This window comes from Pan paniscus, chromosome 2 (genome assembly GCF_029289425.2).
Source record: "Pan paniscus chromosome 2, NHGRI_mPanPan1-v2.0_pri, whole genome shotgun sequence".
NCBI lineage: Eukaryota > Metazoa > Chordata > Mammalia > Primates > Hominidae > Pan > Pan paniscus.
In genome coordinates this window covers 15,545,577-15,561,825 of record NC_085926.1, presented here as the reverse complement: position 1 = coordinate 15,561,825, position 16,249 = coordinate 15,545,577, and the positions used below count along the sequence as shown (strand labels likewise).

General features: G+C 40.0%; 1 protein-coding gene across 2 annotated transcripts in view; it reads left to right on the top strand.

Annotated features, from left to right (window-relative positions):
* The window catches only part of HACL1 (2-hydroxyacyl-CoA lyase 1), a 40,322-nt gene extending 24,634 nt beyond the window's left edge, over positions 1-15,688 (top strand). The window contains exons 10-18 of one of the 2 annotated variants that reach the window (XM_034955896.3): positions 1,450-1,555; positions 2,664-2,855; positions 3,277-3,360; positions 4,658-4,759; positions 7,848-8,002; positions 8,432-8,590; positions 11,769-11,876; positions 12,890-13,076; positions 15,535-15,688. In XM_034955896.3, coding sequence (XP_034811787.1) covers positions 1,450-1,555; positions 2,664-2,855; positions 3,277-3,360; positions 4,658-4,759; positions 7,848-8,002; positions 8,432-8,590; positions 11,769-11,876; positions 12,890-13,076; positions 15,535-15,567 — 1,126 coding nt within the window. In that variant the 3' untranslated portion in view covers positions 15,568-15,688. The remainder of the gene's footprint in view (positions 1-1,449; positions 1,556-2,663; positions 2,856-3,276; positions 3,361-4,657; positions 4,760-7,847; positions 8,003-8,431; positions 8,591-11,768; positions 11,877-12,889; positions 13,077-15,534) is intronic. The other variant, XM_003826201.5, reaches the window with a different exon arrangement.
* Positions 15,689-16,249: the final 561 nt, after the last annotated feature.

Sequence of the window (16,249 nt, the reverse complement as noted above, 5' to 3'; positions counted from 1 at the left end):
TGAAGTAAAGAAAAAGAAAGCAAGGGTGGTTGTTTACGAAAGTAGAAATCATTAAAAGATTAGAAGTTATATTGACAAAAGTATTAAAATATATAAAATAAAACTTAGAAATCTAATTGGTGTAATATTTTAGAAAGCAATTCTGGAATATGAATCAGTAGTCTTAAAAATAACCTGCTTCTAGGGACCAATGTGAAGAGTGCATTAAGACTTAAGTGTGAAGATGTGCAAGCCAGCACTATTAATAACAAAATATCTAGCAATTGAGAAAACATTAAATAAATTTTGGTATATTGTGTTCAGCAAAATATGTAGCCTTTAAAAGTTGTATTTAAGAACTTAATGAGAAAGGAAACCTTTTTTTTTTTTTTTTTTTGAGACAGAGTCTCGCTCTGTCACTAGGCTGGAGTGCAGTGGTGTGATCTTGGCTCACTGCAACCTCTGCCTCCTGGGTTCAAGCAATTCTTCTGCCTCAGCCTCCCGAGTAGCTGGGACTACAGGTGCCCGCTACCACGCCCAGCTAATTTTTGTATTTTTAGTAGAGATGGGGTTTCACTATGTTGGCCAGGGTGGTCTCCATCTGTTGACCTCGTGATCCGCCTATCTCTGCCTCCCAAAGTGTTGGGATTACAGGCATGAGCCACCGCACCAGGCCAGGAAAACATTTATGTAAGCAAAAGTATATGAGACAGCCAGGTGTAGTGGTTCATGCCTGTAATCCAAACAATTTGGGAGGCTAAGGTGGGCGAATCACTTGAAACCAGGAGTTCGAGACTAGTCTGGGCAAGATGGCAAAACCCCATCTCTACAAAAAATTAAAAATTAGTCAGGTGCAGTGGCATGTGCCTGTAGTCCCAGCTGCTCAGGAGGCTGAGGTAGGAGGGTTGCTTAAGCCTGAGAGGAGAGGACGCAGTGAGCCATGACTGCACCACTGCATTCCAGCCCGGGCAAAAGAGAGAGAGACCCTGTCTCAAAACAAAATTTAAAAAAAGTGTATGAGACAGTATTATAGTATATAAGTTCAACTATGTAAAAATGTATTTGCATAGAAAACAAAAGTAGACGAAAATTTGCCAGTATATTCATAATAGTTTATAAGTTGAAAGTATTATGGGATGATTTTGTTTTTTGCCTTATACTTTTTCTGTTTTTTTCTGGCTTGCCTACAGTGTACTTGTACTAATTTTTCTAATTATAAAAAAGTAATAAAAGAGTGTAGATACAGCTTATGGTAATGTTTTTTTACTTAATTTATATTTTAGATAACTATTTATATAGAATGGTTTTATAAATTATTTTAGCTTGAAAGATCAAATATACCCTAGAAGCTGATTCTGAAGTCTGATGTAAGCTCCAAATGATTTAGACTTTTCAAATACTTCAGAGATAAATTTTAGAATAATTCAAATAAGAAATATAGTTATACTTTCATATCAATTTTTTTAATAGGGCTTTGCAATTTGCTGATGTAATTGTGTTATTTGGTGCCAGACTAAATTGGATTTTACATTTTGGACTGCCTCCAAGATATCAGCCAGATGTGAAGTTTATCCAGGTACTTAGAGAGGAGGAACTTAAAATCAGAAATGTCTATGTTCATTATTCTCCCTATCAGCCGTAATCAGCTCTGTTATCTTCTTGATTACTATTAAAAAAACTGTTCTCTTTTTACACAAGTAGAATTTTATAAATTGTCTAACATAATTATAGGTACCAAAATAAGCTTCCTTTTCTAGCCTATGAAACATAATGTGCCACTTTACTTCTAGCCAGAAAACCTTTCAAAATCAAGTTTCAAATAGTTTAGAAAGCATAATTTGTCTTTTATTCACAATTCAAGTATATTTAAAGGTAGAGAAAAGAGACTTAGGTAGGATGGTAGACTAGAACAAAACATTTGGCCTTGTTAGGGAGTGAGGTTTTCTTTCAGATGACAAAACTTTCACCCTTCCAATGGGAATTTCTAAATGACACTGTTTTACAAGTCATTAAACAGCATCCGGAATGTATTCTGACCTGTCTTTGATGATTCTTGTATCATTATGACCCACCTTATAAGCCAGTTTCTTTACTGGTGTGGAAAGTACTACCTGCATAGTGGCATGCAAACCTTTTTGCCCTACACAGATTCGCCCCATTTTACTTGATGTTTTTGCTTGGTTGTTTTTGAGACAGCATCTTGGCTCTGTCACCCAGGCAGGAGTGCAGTGGCACGATCATGGCTCACTTCAGCCTCAACCTCTCTAGCTTAAGTGATCCTCCCGCCTCAGCTTCCTGACATGCTGGGACTATAGACACGTACAACAATGCCTGGCTAATTTTAATTTTTTTGTAAAGACAGAGTCCCGCCATGTCGCCCAGGCTGGTCTCAAGCAATTCTCCTACCTCAGCCTCCCAAAATGCCAGATTACAGACTTGAGCCACTGTGCTTGGGTTGCTTGATGTTTGATGAGCCAGCTACAGTTGCCCTTTTCCCAGTCTACCTTTTACTTCTTAAGGAGTCAACTTCTAATTGCTCCTTTCCCAGCTGAGCCAGTTGAGAACTAAAACCGCAGACAAACAAGACAGAGTTACCTGGAAGATGCCAATACCTCTTGATTGCCCTCTTGATTATAGAATGAGATACATTCCCTTTGGGGTGGCTAAAGTATTCCTCTTTGCAGAAGCCATCATTTGTCCATGGCCATCCAGACATGGAACTTCTGAGTAAATGGAGAAGTAATCGTGCCATGTTCTTGGAATTGTCCTCTAAATGTGGTTCCCTGGGCCAGGCGCATCAGCACCACCTGCGAAACCTGTTAGAAATGCACATTTCTGGACCCTACGCCAGACCTATTAAAATAAAAAACTCTGAGGTAGATTCCTGCAGTTTATGGTTTATCAAGCCCAGAATATACCAGGTGACTCCGATATATGCTTATATTTGAGAACCCAAACTCTAGATAGGAATTCCAAATGTAATTCAATAGAACTTACTGATTAGATGCAAAACTATAATTGATCAGGTCAAATGCATTCCCTATGGGTATAATGAAGCAATACCAAAATTCCATAGAGTAGATTTTTAAATGAGGGAAGATAATGAGGCTCTCTATACTAGCTATGATACTAATATAGTTCTATGGACTTTTACTTTTTTTATTAAGGAACTTCTGAATATCAAATCTTCTTTATCATGTGTTCTATATACACAGTTCATTTATTCAATCGTAATTGCCTTCTTACATATTTTTCAGAATAAACATGGGTTGTTCTTTAGCCTTGTCTCTTTTTTAGGTTGATATCTGTGCAGAAGAATTGGGGAATAATGTAAAGCCCGCTGTTACTTTGCTAGGAAACATACATGCTGTCACTAAGCAGGTGAGAACTTTTGTTTTAGTTTATGTGGACTGCTCATTAGGGAATAGTCAGTTCTTGAAAATGTTTTAATCTTGATTCACTTGGTAATGGGTCTGCTATTCATATCTGTTTTAAACAAAATGTATGATTGAAAATTATTCTTAAATACAACTTTGGAACTTGTTAAGTCCAACTTCTGGTACATAGCTCATTTTTATGTAAGTTAAGCATTTTTGGAAGATGATTGAAAATGTAACATCTTTCAGTAGGCAAACAGTAATTTACTAAATTTACTAATTTATTAAATAGCATCCAGCTATCTGAAAAAGTATACCTTCCAAAGGAACTGAACTTACTGCCAAGAAGTGGCAAGAATGGCTTAGCACTGGAAAAATCTAGAAGTATTTCTTTAGGTAAAAAAGAGCTTTTTACTCTTCAAACTAATCAGTGACTTTTCCACAGGTTGTTATTCTTTGTACATAGTTTGTACATTTCACTGTGACAGGAGATAAAATATAGTCACATTTATCACTTGATTTTGGATGATACAATTTGGTATTGTCATGATTACACAATATAGGATATAATCTCGAATCACATATTAAATCACTCTGGAGCATTTGGTCTGTACCATAGGAGTCCGTGGTTATTTGTTGGTTTTCCTACAAGAGTTCTGTGGAAGGAGTGGTTTTCCTTCCAGTGTCAAAGACCGAGGAGGGTCTCAGAGCCCCTGCTTGAGGTGTGGAGGAGGTAGCACTCCAGTCTGTCCTATGGGCATCCCAGCATCTGGCAGAAACCCACACTGACCAAACAAAAGCCTTCCATGTTACCCATTGATTCTATCAGGTGTTTACTAACTGGAAGAAAAAAAGAGTCTGAGTAATGTGAAGGGTAGTATGGCCGTATAGTCTTGTTTAAGAAGATATTTCCGTGTTAATATGATTTAAATTTATTTTTAAAAAGCAGACTGGGCATGGTGGCTCATCCCTGTAATCCCAGCACTTTGGGAGGCTGAGACAGGTAGATCACCTGAGGTCAGGAGTTCGAGACCAGCCTGGCCAACATGGTGAAACTTCGTCTCTACTAAAAATACAAAAATTAGCTGAGTGTGGTGGCAGGCACCGGTACTCCCAGCTACTCAGGAGGTTGAGGCAGAAGAATTGCTTGAACCTGGGAGACAGAGGTTGCAGTGAGCTGAGATTGCGCCACTGCACTCCAGCCTGGGTGACAGAACGAGACTTCGTCTCAAAAAAAAAAAAAAAAAAGAAAAAGGCAAAGAAAAAGTTTATGTGTTTGTGTGTGTGTTTTTTTTTTTAAGCTTTTAGAGGAACTTGATAAAACACCATGGCAGTATCCTCCAGAGAGCAAGTGGTGGAAAACTCTGAGAGAAAAAATGAAGAGCAATGAAGCTGCATCCAAGGTAAAATGGGACCTACTGAAGCTCAATAACAGGTCAGGCTCATGATTCAGTTACTTCTGCCATAATGTGACATGTGCATTCCTAAAAATCACCTTGATGTGCAAAATTGTGCAGTGAAAACCCCAGGTCTCATGGAAAAAGGGATTTAGTGGCACAACTCTCAAAAACTTTGTGTAACATAAAAATAAGATAAGAACCTAATGTTTTAAACGTGTTAAATGGTTAAGAAATATATGCCAATGAATATAGCATTTTACCTTGAAAAAGACCTGAAGTTTCTGAAAGGTTGTAGCTTGTGAGTTACTGTGAGCTGGTGGAAGGAAGGTGAATGGACATTGGATAGAAAGTGATAATAGTGGAAGTGGATGGGTGTGCCTTCAGTTTGATGTTGGCATAGAACATCACAACTAAACACCTGTAATCCTAGTGCTTTAGGAGGCCAAGGCAGTAAGATCAGTTGAGGCCTGGAGTTTGAGACCAACCTGGGCATAGCAAGACCTTGTCTCTACAAAAAAAAAAAAAAAAAGCCAGATGTGGTGGCACACACCTGTTGTCTTGTCTCCTCAGGAAGCTGAGGTTGGAGGATTGCTTGACTCTAGGAGTTGAGGTGGCAGTGCAGTAGTAGATCATGCCACTGCACTCAAGCCTGGGTGACAGAGTGAGAACCTGTCTCTAAAAGAAAAACAAATTAACTATTAAGTGGTTTTTTTTTTTTTTTGAATCCTTAAATCTTGGGTTGAGATGTTTTTCTGCTTTTAAGATATAGGTCCTTCAGGGCATGCTATTATTATAGCTGTTTCATAAAAATTGAAATTTTGATCCAATGTATAGCCTTCTTTTTTATTTAACTTTTTAATCACTGCTGGAAATTTTTTTGCAGCGCTCTCATTTGCACTCTTGGCTTTGCCTGGTAGCTAAGGTTTTGGAAATTGTGGTGATGATACTAGAAACCATCAAACTGTCTACTACTAGCACTAAAATGAGCCAGTGCTGCAGGATTTGGCGATTTCTAGTAAAGTGTGTGTGTGTGTGCATGTGTGTGTGTATTGGGCTTTCCCTATGTGAGAAAGGTGTTTTTTTTTTTATTGTTTTGTGTATTCATATGTATCTTTGTTCAACTGGGTGCAGTTTTCTGTGTCTTATGTGTGATTCCACCAGTGTTTCTTACTGGTGGAATCACGCATAAGCAAATATAAAATTTGAGTTATGCTCACTTGGTTCCCTAATATATCAATTGTCCTAGAATAAATTCACATTTTCGCATCAAACATTATAGCAGAATTGATTGTACATGAATCTGTCTTACATTGGAATTTTTTTTTTTTTTGGGACAGGGTCTCACTCTGTCGCCAGGCTAGAGGGCTAGAGTGCAATGGCGTGATCTCGGCTCACTGCAACCTCTGCCTCGCAGGTTCAAGCGATTCTCCTGCATCAGCCTCCCAAGTAGCTGGGACTACAGACGTGTGCCACCACGCCCAGCTAATTTTTGTATTTTTGGGAGAGATGGAGTTTCACCATGCTGGCCAGGATGGTCTTGATCTCTTGACCTCGTGATCCGCCCGCCTTGGCCTCCCAAAGTGCTGGGATTACAGGCATGAGCCACCGTGCCTGGCCTACATTGGAATTTTAATCAATGACTGTTTCTATCTGGAGCCAGTCTCAATTTTTTTTTTTTTTTTTTTTTTGAGATGGAGTTTCACTCTTGTTGCCCAGGCTGGAGTGCAGTGGCGCGATCTCAGCTCACTGCAACCTCTGCCTTCCAGTTTCAAGCAATTCTCCTGCCTCAGCCTCCCGAGTAGCTGGGATTACAGGTACCCGGCACCATGCCTGGCTACTTTTTTTTTTTTTCTTTTTTGAGATGGAGTCTTGCTTTTGTTGCCCAGGCTGGAGTGCAATGACACGAGCTTGGCTCACCGCAACCTCCGCCTCCTGGGTTCATGCAATTCTCCTGCCTCAGCATCCCGAGTAGCTGGATTACAGGCATGTGCCACCATGCCTGACTAATTTTGTATTTTTAATAGAGACAGAGCTTCTCCATGTTGGTCAGGCTGGTCTCGAACTCCCGACCTCAGGTGATCTGCCCACCTCGGCCTCCCAAAGTGCTGGGATTACAGGCGTGAGCCACCGCACCCAGCCAGTTTTTGTATTTTTTTTAGTAGAGACAGGATTTCACCATGTTGGCCAGGATGGTCTCGAACTCCTAACCTCGTGATCCGCCCGCCTTGGCCTCCCAAAGTGCTGGGATTACAGGCGTGAGCTACCATGCCTGGCCACCAGTCTCAATTTTATTTCCTGAGTCATATCATGACTAATCTTTTCTTTCGCATAGGAACGATGTTGGTTTAAGATAGAAGGGACTTGCCTCTCTTCTTTAGTGCAGGAGTATAGGAGGGTCCCTCTTTACCTTGTGTATAATCTCCAGCAGAACAAAGTAGCATAGGTGAAGAGGCAGTCCTGGAGCCAGATGGGACTGTTGCTGCTAAAGCTCTCTATGGCTTTTTCTCAGCCCTGAAAGGCATGTGGCTAGACAAAGGCGTTTACCTTGCTGTTTTTCTCTCCATTCAGGGACTCTTTAGAATAGTGGGGGTAAGATAGCTCCTTTACTCTTAAGTGTGTTGGGGGAAAAACTAGATTTTCAGATTGTATTCTAAAATTGTGACATTTTAAGTTTAGGGTCATAGTTCAGATGAAAATATTCTGGAATAAATTTCACTTTTTCTAAGGCACCGTTTTCCTAAGAGTGCTCAAATAAGAACGTTTAGTTTTATGTAACCCAGTGCTTCCCAGCTGTCTTTACTGTAGGACTTCTCAGTGTCTTTAATACACTCCTGTGCATTGCAGATCTCCAAGAGGCGGGATATTCCCGAGCTTATTTAATTGTGTTCCCAACTGGGACTGTGGGACACATGTCCCCCAGGGCTGTTCACAGGTCAGCCAACTTCTCAGAGTGGCCATTTTATAGCCATTTGGAAACCTTGTAGCTTGTAGTTGTTGCGTATTTCCAAATAAGTTTGATAGTATCTTATTAACATTGGTTATTTTCATTGTATCCCAATTTAATTTGATTATATTCCCATCTACTTTTCAGGAACTAGCTTCTAAAAAATCCCTGCCTATGAATTATTACACAGTATTCTACCATGTTCAAGAACAACTACCTAGAGACTGTTTCGTGGTAAGTGAAGGAGCAAATACTATGGACATTGGACGGACTGTGCTTCAGAACTACCTTCCTCGTCACAGGTAAGACTTCTAAAGAAGAAAGAAGTCGTAATTCATTATAATGTGTTTAATATGAAACTGTAGTAGTGCAGATTAAGAAGACGTTTGAGAATTAATACATGTTTAGTATGTAAGGACATATTTCATAAAAGTATCCTTAGGTGAGGTTTTGTAGAGTTTTTATGCTTGATGTGTTCTTGGTATCATGATAATTGTTTACTTAGTGTTCTAGGAATATGTTTATAGTCTTCCAAGCAAACATGGGTGGCTTTTTTCTATCCTTGACAAATTAGTTCCTAGCAGTCTAAAGATTTTATATTGAAGAAAGAGAATGTTTTTATGGTTCTTCATTTTTCCATCAACCATGTAAATATGACTAGAAGGTTTGTGCCAATCCCATCCTCTATGACATGCCCCAGAGGGTTTCATTTTAACTTTGTTCTCCAACAGGCTTGATGCTGGTACTTTCGGAACAATGGGAGTTGGTTTAGGATTTGCTATTGCAGCTGCCGTGGTGGCTAAAGATAGAAGCCCTGGGCAATGGATCATCTGTGTGGAAGGAGACAGTGCATTTGGGTTTTCTGGCATGGAGGTAGAAACCATCTGCAGGTAAAACATCATCCTGAATCAGAGCATTTGATTCTCTAGAATATGAAAAATGACACACAAGACCCAGTCACCTGACAAATACTTACGAAGCGTTCACCAGGTGCCCTGTGCATAGCACTGTGTTCTGTCCTGAGGATGCTAGTGGCAGTAACCCACGGTCTTTCTCTTCCAGAACCGTATCTTTCTGGCCTCCTCACTGTATGGTAAAAACCTGTAAAACTGTGGGGAGTGGTTTTGAGGTCACTGAGAAAAAAATGTTGGGGACTGAAAGAAGCTTGTTTCCTGTGGGAAATAGCAAGTGTGGTGGTTAAGAGCATGACTTCTGCCAGTCATGGTGGCTCACACCTGTAATCCCAGCCCTTTGGGAGGCCAAGGCAGGCAGATCACTTTAGGTCAGGAGTTCAAGACCAGCCTGGCCAAAATGGTGAAATCCCATCTCTACTAAATATACAAAAAAAAAAAAAAAATTAGCCAGACGCAGTGATGCACGCCTGTAATCCCAGCTACTCGGGAGGCTGAGGCAGAAGAGTTGCTTGAACTGGGAAGTGGAGGTTGCAGTGAGCTGAAATCGCACCACTGCACTCTAGCCTGGGTGACAGAGCGAGACTCCATCTCAAAAAAAAAAAAAAAAAAAAAAGGCAGCATGGCTTGTGGGACAAATGGCCTGGATTTAAATACTGGTTCTATCAAGTCAGAGCCATGTGACTTTAAGTCACTTAACCAAGGCTGGGCGTGGTAGCTCATGCCTGTAATCCCAACACTTTGGGTGGCTGAGGTGGGCAGATCACCTGAGGTCAGGAGTTAGAGACCAGTCTGGCCAGCATGGTAAAACCCCATCTCTACTAAAAATACAAAAAATAGCCAGATGTGGTGGTGCATGCCTATAGTCCCAGCTATTTGGGAGGCTGAAGGCAGGAGAATCGCTTGAACCTGGGAGGTGTAGGTTGCAGTGAGCCAAGATCGCACCACGGCACTCTAGCCTGGGCGACAGAGCAAGACTCTGTCTCAAAAAAAAAAAAAAGTCACTTAACCAAGCCTCAGTCTCCTCTCTTCTAAAGCAGGAATAGTATCCTTTAGGCAGAAATTCCTTGAAAAAAAAAAAGTAGGAATAGTAATAGTTCCTACCTTAGAAAGATGATTATGAAAAACAAATGAGATAATCCAAGCAATTTTTTTTTTTCAAGATGGGGTCTTGCTTTGTCACCCAGACTGGAGTGGAATGGCGCAACTGCGGCTCACCGCAGCCTCAACCACCCAAGTTCAAGGGATCCTGCCTCCTTAGCCTTCTGAGTAGCTGGGATCACAGGCATGCACCACCATGCCCAGCTAATTTTTTGTATTTTTTTGTAGAGACAGGGCTTTGCCATATTGGCCACACTGGTCTCAAATTTCTAAGCTCAAGCAATCCACCCGCCTTGGCATCTCTAAGTGCTAGAATTACAGGTGTGAGCCACCATGCTTGGCCCCAGCTAAATTCTGAGATGATGCTCAGTGAACATGAGTCATTTGGATCATGTGTGTAGTTATGAGAATTCATGGAGAAACTCATGAATTGTAGATCCTCACTATAGAAGGATGGGGGTTTTATTTTTCCAGCTATATTTAAACTGTAGTAAAACCATTCTATTCTTAGCCAGGGCTCTTATTAGGGCTTTTGTGAATCATGTTTTGGGGTTGGCAAAGCTTTGGTAGATAAAACGTTCAAGATTTGGGAAGGTATAGTTGTCCCTCTATATCAGTGGGGGATTGGTTCCAGGACCTTCCTCAAATACCAAAATCCAAGGATGATCAAGTAAGTCCCTGATATAAAATTGTGCAGTATTTGCAAATAACCTATGCATATCCCCCCATATATTTTTAATGATGTCTAGATTACTTTAAAATACTGAATACAATATGAATACTATATAAATAATTGTTGTGCTGTATTGCTTAGGGAATAATGACAAGAACAAAGTCTGTGCATGTTGAGTACAGACCCAATTTTTTTTCCCAAATATTTTTGACCCGCAATTGGTTAAATCCACGGATGCAGAACTCAGATAATGAGGTCTGACTGTATGTGTCTGTTAGAGTGTCTTTATTGACAACCAAGTGATATACACAAAAAAGATGACTTATGGGGAAGTCAGCCTTTTAGTGGATAATGACTCCTTTTGAGCATGGAAAGCAAATAATTACCACAGTCCTGTTATTTAACAGTATGCAGTTTAGTTTTGTTTTTACCACTTGCCCTTGGAAATTATGTTAGAAAATAAAACCTACATTCTTTTCAGTCAATAACATTTAATCAACCTTTTCTTTTTTGTCTTTGCTATACTGTTTAGCACACTGTTAAATACTCCTTTTCTGTACTGACTACACCACGTAATGTGTTTCTGATTATGTGTGTGGTAGTTTGAGTGCAGATTGTGTGTGCTAGTTACTTGTGTATCTTCCACAGCATCTAGCAAGAGCTGGGTGTCTGTGGGGAGCTCAGTAAATAGAAAGGTACTTTTCAAACACTGTTCCTAGGAACCAACTAGAAGTGGTACTTTAGAGAGTATTAAATAGGGAAGGTGTTCTTCGTATACCATCTAGACTTATGAAAACCCAGATTCAGAAAAGCTCAGTGATTTGTCTGAGGTTCATAGCTAATAGCTAAAGGACTATCAACTTTTTTTTTTTTTTTCTGAGATGGAGTCTTGCTCTGTTACCCAGGCTGGAGTGCAGTGGTGTGATCTCTACTCACTGCAACCTCCGCCTCCCGGGTTCAAGCGATTCTTCTGCCTCAGCCTCCCGAGTAGCTGGGACTACAGGCACATGCCACCATGCACAGCTAATTTTTGTATTTTTAGTAGAGACGGGGTTTCACCATATTGGCCAGGCTCGTCTTGAACTCCTGACCTTGTGATCCGCCCACCTCAGCCTCCCAAAGTGCTGGGATTACAGGCATGAGCCATCGTGCCCAGCCAGGACTAACAACTCTTAATCTTGCATTCTTTCTGCCTTTCCATGATGTTTCTGTTAATTATTTGATATTCTTTCTTAGGATAATAAATGCTTGATTTTTAGTCTTCCTCTAATAATACAAAAAGGTTATAGAAACTATTCATTTTTAAGTTAAAGTTTCAACCCAAAGAAAAGAAATTACTTTAAAATGAAGAATGATTTCCTTCATATTTTACTCTCACTTTAGGTACAACTTGCCAATCATACTCTTGGTAGTGAATAACAATGGAATTTACCAAGGTTTTGATACAGATACTTGGAAAGAAATGTTAAAATTTCAAGATGCTACTGCAGTGTAAGTAACCAAGACCAATGTCTGTTTACTTTCTCTTACCCATTTTAATCTCTTTTTAAAAAGTCTTCTATATTGGCAGTAATGTGCCTACATGGTATGAGTATTGTCCGTTTTGATTGTCAGCCCTTCTAAAGAGAAGGAATCCTGTCTTAGTTCCTCTTTGCACAAATATCCATGATTAGGTGCTTCAATAAATAGTTAATAATCAGGGAGCCACTGAAGACTCAGATAAATGAGTGTGATGTCTGAGCCTTGTTAATGAAAAGGCTTATTGCAAAATGCTCCCAGGACTGGGAGCAATAGTAGGACTACTGATTCCTGTTACACCATGTGGAAATGTGGATGTTTACGTATTATTTGTGTTCCAGAGGTCTACCTTCCTTTCACCACTTAGCTAAATCTTGATCATCTGATGGCAGAGCCAGATTAAGACAGTATTGTAGCTGGCCATAGAATGTGAGACAGATGTGAATTTGTGAGCCAGCCTTGGGGTGGAACAGGGTATGGGTGTGTCTATTTATGCCTCACTAACTTTATTTGTTGTTTTCTTATTATTTGTTGTTTTGCAGTAATCTTTTTTTTTCATGTTTTTTTTCTGGATTCATAATAGTTGATAATGTAGCCTGTGCTGTCTAGTATAGTAGCCACTAGGCATGCTGCAACTGTTGCAAATTAGATTTAAATTACTTCAAATTAAATGAAATTAAAAATTTAGTTCCTCAGTTTAGTCACATTTCAAGTGCTCACAGCAACAGGTAGATAGTGGCTACTGTCTTGGATGGCACAGGTTTAAAACATTTCTATCATCACAGAAAGTTCTACTGGACATTGCTATATAGACAATTATAAATATAGGAAAAACTCAGTGTAGTGGCATCTCAGCTTAAGTGTTGAAGATAAAAGTATGCCTTTGAGTTCAGCTGAAATTTTTTTAATGAAGTATTTCAGAGAATGACTTTTTTTCTACAAGGTTTAAGATTTAAATTTCATTGACTCATGACCTTGTTTTTCAGGGTCCCTCCAATGTGTTTGCTGCCAAATTCACATTATGAGCAAGTCATGACTGCATTTGGAGGCAAAGGGTATTTTGTACAAACACCAGAAGAACTCCAAAAATCCCTGAGGCAGAGCCTAGCAGACACAACTAAACCTTCTCTTATCAACATCATGATTGAGCCACAAGCCACACGGAAGGCCCAGGTAAATACAGTTGCTAAGCAGAAAGCAAGAAATGCATCTGCTTCCCCTATCCCCCTCCAAAAAGTATCTACCAAACAGAACACCCTCTATCATCCACAGAGGTCTTTCTAAACCATTTCTGAGTTTGGCAGTTTCATGTACTTGTTCAGTGAATATTGAGATATGTGTTAGGTGCTACGAATAGCATGGTGAGCCAAACCAGGCTCAGTCCTCACCTTCATGGAGCTTTTGTAGTCTGGTAGGGGAGAGGGACAGTCTGGTAACCTCACAACTGAACACACTATGACAGAGTGAAGCAATTACTTGGAAGGAAAGGAACCCAGTTCTGAGCAAACGTACCACAAAGGAATCAGATTTATGTTGGGGTTACAGGGAAGGCTTCTCAGAGGAGGTGATTCTTAAACGGAGATCAGAAGGATAAGCAGAGACTAACTCGGCAAAGGGGAGAGGGAAGAGATGTGCAACAGGCTCTGTAGCAAGAGGAAAGAGGAAGCATGGCAAGTCTGAGGAAGAGGGAGATGCAACTGTAATACGAGGATTTGTGCAGGTACATTCAAAATTAGTTACTTTGACCTCCAGGGTGAAACTACAGTGTTGATTACAGCAGTAAAGTAAATGACAAAGTTCATAGCATGAGCCTCTCCTATCCCAGAGTAAGTTGCATTTCATACTTAATTTTCTACTGCCATCCTGGTTCTGCCACTTGCCGCCTCATATAACCTGTCTTCCGTGCGAACAGTTTGCGTATCAGCCACTCTTTTCAGAGCAGATATTTTTTTCAAGTACTTTCTGTCTTGGTTCTTATACATATGGAATCTCTTTCTTTTGTGAACAAAGCGGTGGATGAATGGGTGAACAGATACCTGGATAATCAATGAAATATAAATTAACTAATTTAGACACTAAAATATATAGAATTCTATTGAAATTCTATTTGTGTAAAAACAGATTTCAATGACTTTGGCATTTACTTCCTAGCAGAGAGAGGAGATACTCAAGAAACCTAGTGATGAGGAAGATGAATGCAGAAAAACTAGCCTAGTAAGCTGAAGGGCAGGGGGCATTAGCAGGGATTTCTGTGGAGCAAGCAGGCAGACTGTTTTAAGGGAGGGTCTGCCACTTTCAGAATCTATCTGTACTGCTGTGGGTTTGTGGATTGCCTTTTCTTTTTTTAAGTTCTATTTAAAATGATTTATGCTAGTGAGACACTCAATAGACAGGCTTTTTCATCTCATGCCACTTTATGGATTTATAACTAGGTTTATACTTTCCAGTGACTGGGATGTTAGTTTGGTAACCAAAAACACCCTCCTCCAGGCATCAGGCCATCAGAGCACTGGGGAAACTAAAGCCACTGTAAGAAGCTTAATGAATACATATAATCTTGATGGCTGGGCACAGTAATCCCAGCCCTTTGGGATGCCAAGGTGGGCGGATCACTTGAGGCTGAGAGTTTGAGACCTGCCTGGCCAACATGGTGAAACCTGTCTCTACTAAAAATACAAAAATTAACTGGGCATGGTGGTGCATGTCAGTAATCCCTGCTACTCAGGAGGTGGAGGCACAAGAATCACTTGAACCTAGGAGGTGGAGGTTGCAGTGAGCTAAGATTGTGCCACTGCACTCCAATCTGGGTGACAGTGAGACTGTCTCTCAAAATAATAATAATCATCATCATCATCTTGAGACCTATGTTAATCACAGAAAAGCCCTAACAAATTCTGTCATCTCTGCTAGTGAGTTCACGCTATTGATTTGCTTCCAATGATCTGTTCTACAGTTTCTCTATGAATTTTGTTTGGATATTGCTGGATATTGCTGGAGAAATATGAGTTCTCGTCTTCCTCTTTTACAATTCTATGAGGATTATTTTTATATTTCTTACATTTATCACTTTGAAATTATTTATTTTCATTCCAGTGGAATTTACATACATTATACTTTCCAAACTGTTGATTTTTGTCTGTCTGTCCATCTGCCATTTATCATTGATTCTCAGTGTAGGCTGGCCACTTCCTGCCTCAATATGGGAATGCCTATATCTGTGCCTGTGTCCAGGCCATATGTGTAGGATGGTGTTAGTTCTGGAAAAGACTTCCGTGCACAGTTCTTCCTACTCATGTTCTCAGACCTGGGAGCTCAGCCCTCTGTGGGCCTCCTTCATCTCCCTTCTCCTTCTGAGTGTACTTCTGGTTCTTTTAGACTATAGTTTTTGTGCTCTGATTACTGTGAATGGAAGAGGACCCAGAATGCCATTTTAGGTTGTTTTATAGGACACAGCAGGAAGATTCACTAATAGGTTTTTAGGTCCTTTTTGGGAAAAGCACCAGAACAAAGACAAACCTCATTTTGCCACCATTGTGTAGGACTTTTAGGTTTTAGAACAAGTGAAACAATGAGGATATAATTTGAGACAATCATTTCTTTTGACTGAATGTTTGTTGTCTTCTTTTTCTAGGATTTTCATTGGCTGACCCGCTCTAATATGTAAATAAAGACGCCAGTTGGTGGTCTTGAGTTTTCTCTTTCTTGCAAGATGAAATTTTATTTTCCACAGCAAAATTACTCTACTGTTAAAATTGTGCAAAATAAAATAAACATTTAAAATGACATTTTACGGTAAAGGAATTGATTAAAAACAGAAAAAGTTAGAAAAAGTAACAGAAAAAGTTATTCTGCCACAAAACTACTTACAGATGAATGGAGAGCTTTTATTACATAATAGCATTGTAACTGCTTAAATGTTGATTTACATATCAATATTATTTTACTGCTATAGCTTGGATGTTTGTTCCCCAAAACCTCATGTAGAAATTTGATCCCCAGTGGTGGAGGTAGGGCCTAATGGGAGGTGTTTGGGTCATGGGGATGGATCCCTCATGAAAGGTTTGGTGAGTTCTCAGGGTAATGAGCTCTCCCTCTATTAGTTACCACTAGAGCTGGTTGTTAAAAGGAACCTAGTGGCCAGGCACAGTGACTCATGCCTGTAATACCAGAATTTTGGGAGGTTGAGGTGGGCAGATCACCTGAAGTCGGGAGTTCGAGACCAGCCTGACCAACATGGAGAAACCCCATCTCTACTGAAAATACAGAATTAGCTGGGCATGGTGATACATGCCTGTAGTCCCAGCTACTCAGGAGGCTGGGGCAGGAGAATCGCTTGAACCCAAGAG